Source organism: Populus trichocarpa, chromosome 17 (genome assembly GCF_000002775.5).
Source record: "Populus trichocarpa isolate Nisqually-1 chromosome 17, P.trichocarpa_v4.1, whole genome shotgun sequence".
In the NCBI taxonomy this organism is placed as follows: Eukaryota; Viridiplantae; Streptophyta; class Magnoliopsida; order Malpighiales; family Salicaceae; genus Populus; species Populus trichocarpa.
Genome location: NC_037301.2, coordinates 8,196,814 through 8,208,851, shown reverse-complemented (window position 1 = coordinate 8,208,851; position 12,038 = coordinate 8,196,814). Strand labels below are relative to the sequence as shown.

At 31.6% G+C, this 12,038-nt stretch overlaps 1 protein-coding gene across 3 annotated transcripts; it reads right to left on the bottom strand.

The window, feature by feature from the left end:
• Positions 1–1,709: 1,709 nt before the first annotated feature.
• Positions 1,710–5,125, bottom strand: LOC18108787 (uncharacterized). 3 transcript variants are annotated; one of them, XR_002978574.2, is made up of 4 exons: positions 4,901–5,100; positions 4,568–4,744; positions 2,517–4,173; positions 1,710–1,946 (listed from the first exon to the last, which is right to left on the bottom strand). XR_002978574.2 is itself a non-coding variant. In XM_024588286.2 (3 exons), the coding sequence occupies exons 1-3, from the start codon at positions 4,913–4,915 to the stop codon at positions 2,584–2,586; spliced, it is 1,782 nt and encodes a 593-aa protein (XP_024444054.2). In that variant the 5' UTR covers positions 4,916–5,125; the 3' UTR covers positions 2,272–2,583. The 3 variants fall into 3 exon arrangements, 2 of the variants coding, with proteins under 2 accessions (XP_024444054.2, XP_024444055.2); XM_024588286.2 differs by lacking the exon at positions 1,710–1,946 and having other exon boundaries at positions 2,272–4,173; positions 4,901–5,125; XM_024588287.2 differs by lacking the exon at positions 1,710–1,946 and having other exon boundaries at positions 2,272–4,173; positions 4,568–4,761.
• Between the last annotated feature and the right edge of the window lie 6,913 nt (positions 5,126–12,038).

The window sequence follows — 12,038 nt, the reverse complement described above, 5'->3', positions numbered from 1 at the left end:
CCATTCAAATATATCATTTAAATACATATAAATTCGACTTATCTTGTGAAAGAGTCCGCACCAAAATCGTCCCAACTCATAGACTGGCTTGCCTCCTCAATTTTCTATATATTTATCAATTATATTTTATAAGATAATCTCAAGACTTCCACTTAACAAAAAAATTTAAAAATAAATAAGGTATATTTATCAGTTATATTTTATAAAATGAAGATTGCCCTCACTTAACATATAAACATTTCTTAAATATTTAACAAGTTTTCATTTCATTTGAAACCAACCATAGTCTCTGTCACATCTTCTTGTGATATTTTGCTCGGAAATTTCTTAATAAGTTGGTAATATTATATTAAGAAGATGTTCTTTCCTCGTAATTATGGTTTCTTCAGTTGGCAAAGAGTTGATGTGAGTGTAGTTTGGTGTGGTCAAATTAAACACCTTTGAGCTTAAGAAAGGTTAGGGAGGTTGATGAAGCTAACTAACCACACACTTAGTTGGATTTTAGGACATGACAGCAACACCTGCAAGAGATCTGTATGTCTTGACTACAAGGGGCACCAGCCATTGAAGGTGCTGTGTACTATTTTGACATCACAATGATCTGTAAACCTCAACCCGAATTCGTAGTTTCCCTTGTTCTGATTCTTCTTCAGGATTTCAATCCGAATGAATGATTCTTCATAGTTGTAAGAAAAAAAATACCCATAAAAATAAATAAAGAAAATAGCTAGCCGTGAATAAAGGAAGTAAAGAGGTAATTTCAACAGTAGACAGTGAGTGGATTGTACAGGAAAGAATAGAAAAATTACATCAATTTAGTTCAATTTTGATAGTTTACTAATATAATACAAGATATTAAAATACTTTAAAATAATATAAATTTTTTTTAATAAATCTTGGTTCACGGTATTTAACTAAGCACTCTTGGTTTTTTTAATAATAAATTAACGAAATTCATTCCTAATAGTATAAACCCAGTTTTAGAGAGAGAGGGAGGGAGGGAGGGATTTTCTTGTGAAATTGACTGACCAGAAGAACGAAAAGATGTGGAATGACTGCATATCAAATTGATGGAGCTGAGAATAATCTTCTCTTGTTTTATGGTCGACCTTCACTTTCAATTTCTGTTCTATGGTTCTCTATCTATATTCAGTCTCAAACTTCTGTTACACGTGTTATTCACTCTTAAAGAAGGTGTTTTCAAAAAAAAATTAAAAATATTTAAATTTTTTTTAAAATTAATATTTGTTTTTGTTTTTTATATAATTTTAATAGATTGATATTAAAAATAATTTTTTAAAAATAAAAAAAAATATTATTTTAATATATTTTCAAATAAAAATTATTTTTAAAAAAACTGTTTTCACACTTTTAAATAAGCAAAAATTATCGGTCTATGATGACACATAAGAAATTAATGACTAATGATGCATTCAACGCAACAGATTTCCAGACCATTTCGTATATAGTGATGAAAAAGGCTGTTAGGTTTGAAAATTGAGACAGTTCTGTTTTTATATTTTAGAAGTAATTTTGAAATAATTTGAAATTTTTTTATTTTAAATTAATATTTTTTTAATATTTTTAAATCATATGGCTAAAATGTTTTAGTGTTTTCAAATTATTTTAATGTGGTGATATAAAAAATTATTTAAAATAAATATTATTTTAATAGTAAAAAATTGCAACAGTGGTAAACAAGTAGCTGATTGGTAATCTCCACATCTCATGCGATGAAAGGAGCCCTTTTTTATGGTTTCTTGAAAAAGTATTCTCTCAATAATCACCAAAGAATGGCACAAGACATTTGAATTCAGAGCCACATCCTTCTCCTGGCTGAGCTCGAGGAAGAGTTAGTTTCATTACCACCAACATTTCCCAGAAAAAGAAACCAGCTGCATATTCTAATATTGACTCAACATGAAAGCAGAAGCTTATTTGGAACCCTGAAAGAGACGTATGAATATCGGCATAAATCAGAGTGCACTTCCAGCAACGCAGCTATTCTTAATAGAGCGAGAGTTCTCTTTAGCAAGTTTATTGTTATTCCACCACTTATGGACAATACCATGCAAGTCAATTTCGAATATGATCAGCATGAGAAAACTCCTACATAACTTTGTTTCTTTTCTTCCACCCTGCCCTAATTACTCATATGATCAGGTATTGGTCTTGAATTTATTATTTTGGGACCATAGAAAAAAACCAACCATTTTCAGGCCAATATCATTTAGGCAAAACATGTATATGCAGTGTCCTCAGCCATAAACATTAGTAGAAATTAGTCCCATCATATTTCAATTTCCCTGCACATAACTAAGATCATTCACTAAAATTTACATGCTTTCAATTCCCATTGGCTGAGATATGAAATCGTCGTGAATCTGGAATCACGGAATTTGCATAGAAAGACAAGCAGCATGTTATCCTAGTACGGAAAACAAATGGAGTCATGACATCTTATCCCAGGTGGGGCATGTTTAAGAAGATACAGAGAATGTTTAAGAGAAACCAACCTTACGAGCGGCTTGAGCTAATGTCCCTAGATGACTCATTTATCAAGCTAGATTTATGTGGCTCTGGTTAATCTTCTGGCTTTTCCTCTGCTTTCCTTTTTAATATGTTCTTCTCGCCAGAAGCGTTGTTATCAGAGCTGCTCACAGCTTCCTTCTTGTGCTTCCTCTGAAAGGTGTATTTAAGAAGCCTATTGTCTGATTGACTAGGAAACAAATTAGATTCCAAGGATGATTTGGCAACTTTTATATCAGAGGGCACCAGCGGTACACTAACAGTAATTTCTTCGGATGTTTTGGCATCTTTCAAATTAGAAAATACAATTGGTACATTGATCATCTGAGCATTTGATTCATAACTTGGAACTATAGGACTCTGGTTAGAATCGAGTTCTTCTTTTGCCAATTCATCTACAAAGTCCATGTCCTTGTCTGCATCAGTGTCCTCAACGGATCCACAGAGTGCCTTTACACTCACTTCAACATTTGTAGAGCCACATATTGAATCCAAACCACCTCTAATTAGTGTTAAAACAGGACCCAAGCTAGGTAGTGGCTTCAGCTTGACAACATTTTCAGTTATCTTTGACTCGTCTTCGTCAGATTTAACATTACCATGGAGCAAAAACGAGTAATTCTTGCAAGGAGTGAGAACAAAAGGTTTTTGACAAAATTCTGAGTGTTGAACCGAAGGGGACGAGGACGAGGAAGAGCCAGAAGTTGTAATTCGTTCTGTTCTTGGTCTTTTCCCTTCAGGAACAATCATTTCAGCAGTAAGGCAGTCATTTGTTTCCAGCAATTCTTCTTCCAGCTCAATGGGATTCTTCTTCATATCCTGATTGCTAGGCTTGACAGGGGGTAAGGTACACAAATGTTGATCAGATTTAACAGTGCCATTTACTGAGTTTGTCTTACGACGAGAAACAATAGAAGGTGGTTGATAAGGTTTTCTGACAATGGGACAGGACTTGCGCTTAGCTTTGGCAAACCTCCCCCTTTTCTGTCTTGATGAGCAAACCTTGACATGGTTTCTTACTTCTTCCCCTGAAAAGTTCATTTTCCCCACGTTCTTAGTCTTGGGAGAAGTTTCAGTACATTTACCTTCATCCCCATTACTTGCTTTGACAATAACCTCATTCTTTATGAGTGATTGCTGCTCCACTCCTACATCTGAAGGAGGCAATTTGCTAGCAAACGCATTTCCTTCAGATGCACGAATTCTCTGCGTACAACCATTTCTATACAACTCCGGCTCCTTGTTTGCCATAGTAATGGAGGCTAAGTCTGCATTACGTGAAGAATAGTTCTCCAAAGGTGAAACACTCAATTGCTGATCTACTGTGTTGCAGCACTTGTTGAAATTTCTCCGATCCAGTAGTGTACTCTTTACATTAGAAGTTGCCACAGTTTGAGGTGGCAAATTAGAAAGAGAGAGTACAATGGGCTCAGATGTTAAACGTTGGTGAGAAGATTCATTTTCCTTCACAGCTTCTCCATTCGAAGGTTGGACTTGGCTGTTCCTTACCTTCTCTAGCTCATCACGTACCCATCTCAACTCTGCTCTAAGATCTATTATGACACCCTCTGCCTCCTGGAGCTGCGCGTCAAGCTCATCAATCTTACTCTGTTGGCTTGCGGATGTTATCTCTGCTTCAATTGCCTGCAAAGAAAGAAAAATGAGACAGATGCATTAATGCTTGCAAGATGAAAGGGAACATATATAAGAGTAACGGGTGCACTCGGTATCAGCTGTCCAAGTAACAAGGCGAGCCACACAACAAATTCTGAGCAAAATGTAGTGGAGCTGCTCATTAGAACTCGAGCAGGCAAGTAGCATAAAAAACAAAAGTAATATCTTCCACACATCAAAATACCTTTAAATTCTATATATATATATATATATATATAATGAGCCCCCATGATTATCGAGAAATGGAAAAATGAAAAACCATTTCTTTACAACCCTTCTAATATATGATAAAATCAAAGCTTTCATGTAAAGTAAAAGGTGGCGCGACACCAGGAGCAAGAAATGAGATGAAAAATATGGTTACTTTGGCATCGATCATTTGCTTTAAGCGAAGAAGTAATCGAAGCGCCTCGTCTTTTGAACTGCAGAGATCGTGGTGATAGCGAAGGCCTTTTCGCTCCGACTCCATTACTCTGCTTGCTGCCTCTTTTGCTGTATTCAATATTATATCTGCATATGCTTTTTTCAACGCCACCAGTTTCTACAAAGACAGCCAGACTATTTTATTTTTATTTTTTCTTTGTTTTCAATTAAAATCAAAACCAAGAATGAGATAATTAAATTTAAAATTAAAGTAAAATATTAAACAAATTAACATGTGCTAGTACTGAGGATGAGGGCCGTTTAGCAATTTCACCTCTGATTCTGCCATGGCGAGGAAGGTTGCTTCTCTCCTTCTCCTTGCTTCTCCTCCTCTGGTTGAAAAAAGAGTGGGTTTTAGGTTTACCAGCTGACGGATACCTTGATATTACTTGATTACCCCTGCTTTTGAATTTGAATTACGTGAACGTAGAATCTGTTACTCGTTTTTGGACCCCTTTCCATTTTTGCTGCAAGACTAAATGCTGCGTCTCTAATGTTTATCGGTTTACAGGCGAGCAACTGACTATGGGACCCACCTCAAAACCTTTTTTTTATTATATTTACTGACGGTGGTTTTTTTTTTTTTTTTTTTTACGTGGGTTAATTATAACTCAGGAACTCTCATTTATCAAAACTAACTAACTAAATTTTAAAAACTATATAATTAATCTTATATTTATTTTGATGTTTTTTTACCATTTCAAGTTTTCTAATTATTTTTTTATTTTATTTTAAAAAATAAAAAAAAAATAACTAGATAATCATTTTACCTATAAATTGATAATATGCAAACTTGAGATGATATTCTCTATATCATTTTTCTACTTGATAGAATATATACTCATAAATTTACCATTTAAGGCAAGTGTTGGAGGCTTAATCTAATATAGATAGATGTATCCATTCAAGAGGTTAGGAATTACATATGCATCGTAATTAAAATTTTATTGTCTTTCTTTGTATATTTCAAAACATTCATTTAATTCCATGTAGGTACTTATTCAACCTTAAGAGAAAATTTAAAAATAAGGCGCATGTTGAGGTTTCGAAAACATGTAAGTACTGTTTAATTATTCTTATCTCTTGGGATATTTAATTTCATTACACATTTCTCGTTAACTGTCCATGGTTGTACATCATGTACCAGGTTTATCAATTTGGAGGGAATGCTAGTGTTACTTTGTCTTTACTAAGTTTGGGTCTTGAAAGAAATGTGAAATGCTACAAAAGGTATTTTGTCAAAGGACATATGTTTCATACTGAAGAATATGGACAAAGTAGAAAGACATATAAGATTAGGGTTTATTTTAAGAGATCGGTTTCTAATGAGTTTGAAGTTGACTACTATTAGATATTGGAAAAGGTCATTGAATTGCAATATCATAGCGAGCAGAATAGAGTATTTTTTATTTAAATGTTATTGGTATAACACCATTGACAGAGGAATTAGAATAGATATTCATCATGGTTTGGTCGAAATTAATTTAAAAGCTAGACTTCTCAACTTCGACGATATCTTTGTTTTCGCCAAGCAATGCTAGCAAGTTTGTTACACATACATTCATTCCTTTAGAAATGATCGTTCAAGAATTGATTGGTTATCAGTAGTGAAAACCAAACCTAGGGGTTGTGTTGAGGTTGTTTAGGATGGCAACGATAAATTAACTGTGGGAGATGATGTTTTTCAACTTGGTGAGTTAGATTATCTATATCGAGTTACTTTTTCTAATGACTTATAAGAAAATTCAAATTTTCGCATTACCGAGAAAAGTTTTGTTGATATTGATGCTAAGGAGTTGAATGATGTTTTGAGCTCCAGTGGACATACACAAGTCGATGAAGATGATAGCGATGAAATCAACGTAAAAGATTGTGATGAAGATGAGGACGAGTTAATTGACGAAGAAGAAGACAATTCTGATTAATTTGCACAACACGAATGTGTAATGCCATAAAATATAATGCAATATTTATGGACAAAATTCACTTCATTATAATGACAATGATGTTAATTTATTATTGAATGATAAGGAAATATTTGTTTTATTATTATGATGTGACCTAGTGTTATAGTGTTGTGTGTGTAACTTTGAATTTAATTATTTACAGGAAGGATAGATAGGGAATACAGAGACAATTTGGCATCAGATATTGTTTTACACTGATAGAAATATTGATAGACTGTACATTACATGCGGGTATACTGGTAGAATGTGTCCGTTGGTATATTCCTGTGACTATGAGAATTGTTTCCCTTCTTCTTGGCATTGTTCATGATGTTCATTACATATGGGTATACCGATAGAATGTGTCTGTTGTTATATTCCAATGACTATGAGAACTTTTCACTTCTCAATGCATAGATAATTAATGTTTTTTTTAATGTTCACTTTTTTCCAAACATTATCACTGATAGAATGAAAAGTTATTGGTAAATATTAGGAGGGCTTTCTGAAAATTTTCATGCAAGTTAAAACTTTTCATTTGACTTTACAAACGGAATCACCGATAGTAATTTGATCGGTATAACTAAATTAAATGACCAAAATTAGAATGAATGGGGCATCATCTTTTTCTTTTTTCTTCTCTCTTCTTTTCTCATAGATTTGTTTCTCTCTTTTTCTCATTTCTTTTCTCTCTCCTTCTCAACTAAAATCAAGTATTCTCTTCTCTTCTCATCCTCAAGTATCTTGTCTTTCTTTATTTTTTTTCTTCTAATTATTTTTGGGTTTTTTTAACAATATCTTTTGTTTTGTTTAACTATCAACTGAAATTAAGCATATAATTAAGGTAAGAATTTTTCATTCTTTTTTCTTCCTTTTTGAGTTTTTTTTTTTTTTGCATTATTTTGGTTCAATTTTGAGTTATTAATAGTTTATGAATTAATAAATGTGTTGAAGTTTAGTTGTTATTGAAATATGTTTTGCATTATTTTGTTGAATTTTAGTTTTTTTTTTTTCAAATTTGTTGTTCAATTTCAATTAAATATGTAGGATTAATTATAATTAATATTTTGTATTTATTCCATTTAGAATAAATTTTTGTAAATTTTGGATTAAAAATATTATCACTTAGAAATAATTATGTTGAATTTTAGTTGTTATTGTAATAAGTTTTGCATTATTTTTTTGAATTTTAGTTTTTTTTCAATTCTGTTGTTCAATTTCAATTAAATGTGTAAGATAAATTTTAATTATTATTTTGAATTTTTGTAAGTTTAGACTAATTTTTTTTCTAAATTTAGGGTTAAAAATATTATCACGTAGAAAAAGAAAAGTTTCTACGAAATTGAATTATGCTAAATTGTTGGAAGAAATTAAATAAAATCAACTGGTTTGTGACATATATGTTGTGTATTTGTAGGTTTAAAATTTTTGGGTAATCTCCCATATAAGGGAGGTATTGTCAATTTTTTTTAATAAATAAGAATCATTTAACTTTTTTATCTGTTAATTTGTGTAAATGCCTAAGGGTAGTCAATTGCACATTATGAGGACAAGATCATTGCTAGTTCTTCTAGTAATGATGTTGACGACCACGAGTCATTACGTGCCGACCAAGAACAGGAACTTGAGGCACATATATCGACTCATGATGTGGGCTCATCGAGTACGATGCCACAATGTTGAAGGGGGTCCCTTCGCAATGAGATTCATTTACCCGCAGGTACGAGGTCCAATGGAAGGACAACCTTTGAATGTAAGTTTGTTTTGCTTTCATAACAACATGTTTAATAATTTTTAAAAAAGTAATTTCATTTAACAAATGCAATTTTAGGTTTACAAACATTGAATCCACGAGAACAATAACACCAACCTTTAAATTGTCAATGGAAATTCCATTGTTTCAATGGAGCCTGGTTTCCAAACATCTTGAATGGAAACTGCAGGTCGATGCATGATTTTCAATGTTCAATGTTAGTATTAACTTAAATATTTTGTTATATTAGTTTGGTTAGTTTATTAAAATTACTGAAATTTTCCTTTTATAATTTTACTTCAAGGGTAAATTTGAATGGGAGAGAGTTAATAATAATGTTGCAAGGAGGATTTGGGAGAATCATACTGCAATTAGTTTAAATTGAATTCATGATGATTTTTTATTCCAAATATTACAATTTTATTTTTCATTTCCTAACAGATAATTAATTTGTACCATATAGGTTGAGTAATTTTTGGTACGAAGCGCCAAAGAAAGCAAAACAATATGTGAAATAAAAAGAGCTTCTAGGTTGGAATAACGTGGTAATTTTGAAAGATTTTAGACCGCCATATGTCTCAGAGGCTATATGGGTGGAATACATTCAGCACATGACATTCAAGAGTTTCACGTGATGTTCACAGTCCGATGTGGAAAATCGGAACCAGTGTGTTCATGGTTCTGTTACCACGCACATTAACGGCCATGTTCCTTTTGTTTCACACGCGAAGAAGATAGTAGGATTTTTTGTATTACATTGATTTTCTTTATTATTTGTTTTTTTATAAATATATTTAACTGACAATATTTTTATCTTGCAAGCTATAATTCTTGTACACGAACCAAGCTCGATGGAGCTTTTTGTTGAAACACATGTGTGGAGTGATGACTGCCAAAAATGGGTGCAACAATTCATGGATAGCCAAGCTCAGCACATTGTGGTATGTTGGTTTTCAACCATTTTTTTTCTTAAGTTATTATTTCCTTGAATTTGATGAATTTTTTTTCTATGATACATATAATAGCCGATTGAATAAGAGATATGGGAACGATCCTTCGACCTATCTGAACCTCAATCTGGATTTGTGGTTGGAGGTAGGTTCGTTCAGTAGACCTGATAGAAATCGGGTGTACAAACTCTCTAATATTACGACCGAGAACTTGGGGACGACTCCCTTAATGTTTTGACCGTTGGAAGCTCGTAGGCTCGAACGTTCCATTTTAATGAAAAATATGAATGACTCACTACTGATTATGAAAAACTCCGTCGATTGGAAATGAAAATGAGATCACAAATGGGTGGTACATGTGCATCCCTTAATTAGCCCCATGGTCCTGGCAATAACCAGCCCCCTTCTCATTCTCCTCTCAAATGCCGTCTCTATTTTAGATTTATTGTATTTAAATGTATAAATATTTAAATTTGTAATAAATATTTGATTTTTATATTATTTTAATTATTTTTTTTTACTTTTGTTCAATATTATTATTATTTTTTTTTTTTTGGGTGATTGCGACCAACAATCATGATTTATACCTTGAAACAATACCCAAAACTCAGCTCGCAACAATACCAAATACTTCCTTTTATTATTGTATCCTACAAGATGCTTCTCTCATAATGATTTATACCTTGAAAACCAACCTCACCAATTGCAGGCAGCTACATTTATTGGTGAGGGCGACCGATGCTTCTGCTTGGAGGGTGAGCGTCTGGTCGCTAGGATTGTCTTAAATACAACACCACCAATAATGAACGAGCGAACTTGGAGGAACTTGTCGTCTCAAAAATGGTGCTTTCACTCCTCACACCGTTTGATGATTGGTGAAACACAAGTGGTTATAAGTTTTGTGAAGAATTTCTCTTCTTCCATCCATGTGGACCACCAATTCACGCCTTTAAGTGGCCTTTTGCATTGATTTCATAACATTTATAATTAGGAGTACTCATGAATATATTACTCTAGGGTTTGGTAGTGATGTGATGCTCAACGTTTCACATAAACATGAGCAGTATCTGATACAGTTATTTTTTAAAATATTTTATGTAAAAATACATTGAAATTAAATTTTTTATTTTTTAAAATTTATTTTTAATATCAGCATATCGAAATAAACTAAAAATACTAAAAAAATTATTTTGAAACAAAAAATAAAAAAAATTCAAATATTTTCAAAAACATTTTTAAAATACAAAAACAAATAAGCACGAGAAGTCATATGGTGGACAAATCAAACCCAAAACCCACTATGGGGTGTGACTAGATAATTTACCCGCACTTTGCCGTGGGTTAGATATTTCGTTTCCAACAAATAAATTATATACACAATTTTTTTCAACGCGTTTTTGTAGCTAAAAACATTTAAGTAAAAATAAAAAAGTTTATGCATACATGTAATCAAATAAATCGAGAACTATGTATGTCAATTAATTAAAAAAAACATAAATGATAAGATAATTGTAGATTAAGATATTTAATATAGTAAGACGAGATATTTATCCGATTGTGTTTTCTAAATTTATTGATTAACATATTTTTAATAAATAAGAAGAGATTAAGATATTTAATATACAAATCCCTATTTTTTACATAGGAGAGAGAAAGTCACACAAAAAATAAGAGAAAATCATGTGACCTGAACTTTTTTTTTTACATCAATTTTTTTTTATTCGACCCGCAACATAGTATGGGTTAGTAAACTTGTAAATATTACATTTACCAATCCCTATTTTTTACATAGGAGAGAGAAAGTCACACAAAAAATAGCAAGAAAAGAGAAAATCATCAGTTTGGCCACTTATAGATGACAAAACTTGTTGTTCTTGATATCAATGAGTTTTATTTGACAATAAAAATTTGATGGTGGTGGATTTTTTTTTCTCTAAACATCCCTCAATGTTTTAATTATGTTTGTTGATTTTTATTTTTTTAGGTGTTTTGGGGTGTTTTAAGATTGGCGGTGGTTTAAGAAAGCTTTATAATATTTTTAAGGTGTTTTTAGGTTGAATTGGATTGAAAAAAAGATTTCAACAAGAAAAGCTCTCCTCTTGTTTTTTATGTCACCGTATCATTTAATTGATTTTTATACTACAATAACTAATTAAATAGTTTCAAGGAATTATAAAATTAAATTATAAATAACTCTTATTTTTATATTATTTAATGAATAATTAATTTAATTTTGTTTCCATAGGTGTGCATGGCTTGACTATTTTCTTCTTTTAATTTTAGCTTTAAATATTGAGTTTTTATTGAATTTATTTTTTTAATTTCATCATGTAATATTTTTTTGATTTTAAAATTGATTTATATATATATATATATATATATATATATATATCACTAAATTAAAAAAAATATTAAACCTAGAAGAATATCCAGATAATAGGTAAAGCAAGTTAATCTAAATTAACTAGTATCAATTTAATATATAATGGTGATTTTAATTTTTTTTTTCTGATAGTATAATAAACTATCCTTAACATGTAACTTTTTTTTTACAACAAACACACTCACAAGCGATTTACTGTACTTTTTCTGTACTTGCAACTTCCAAGTTATAACGGTCATGCTAGGGTTTCCATAAACCATCCTTAATAATGATCCCATTATATTTTTTGACGAGGAAGTTCTATAAACTTGTCGTGTAAAAATCCACGAGACATATGTGACCACCACCACCACCTACCGCTGCTCAAATAATGAATGCAA

Bases quoted from the DNA above. Each gene is read 5' to 3' on its own strand.
- LOC18108787 (XM_024588286.2), bottom strand. The intron at 4,174-4,567 runs GTAACCATATTT...CTTTCTTTGCAG, and splicing joins AGCAAATGATCGATGCCAAA to GCAATTGAAGCAGAGATAAC.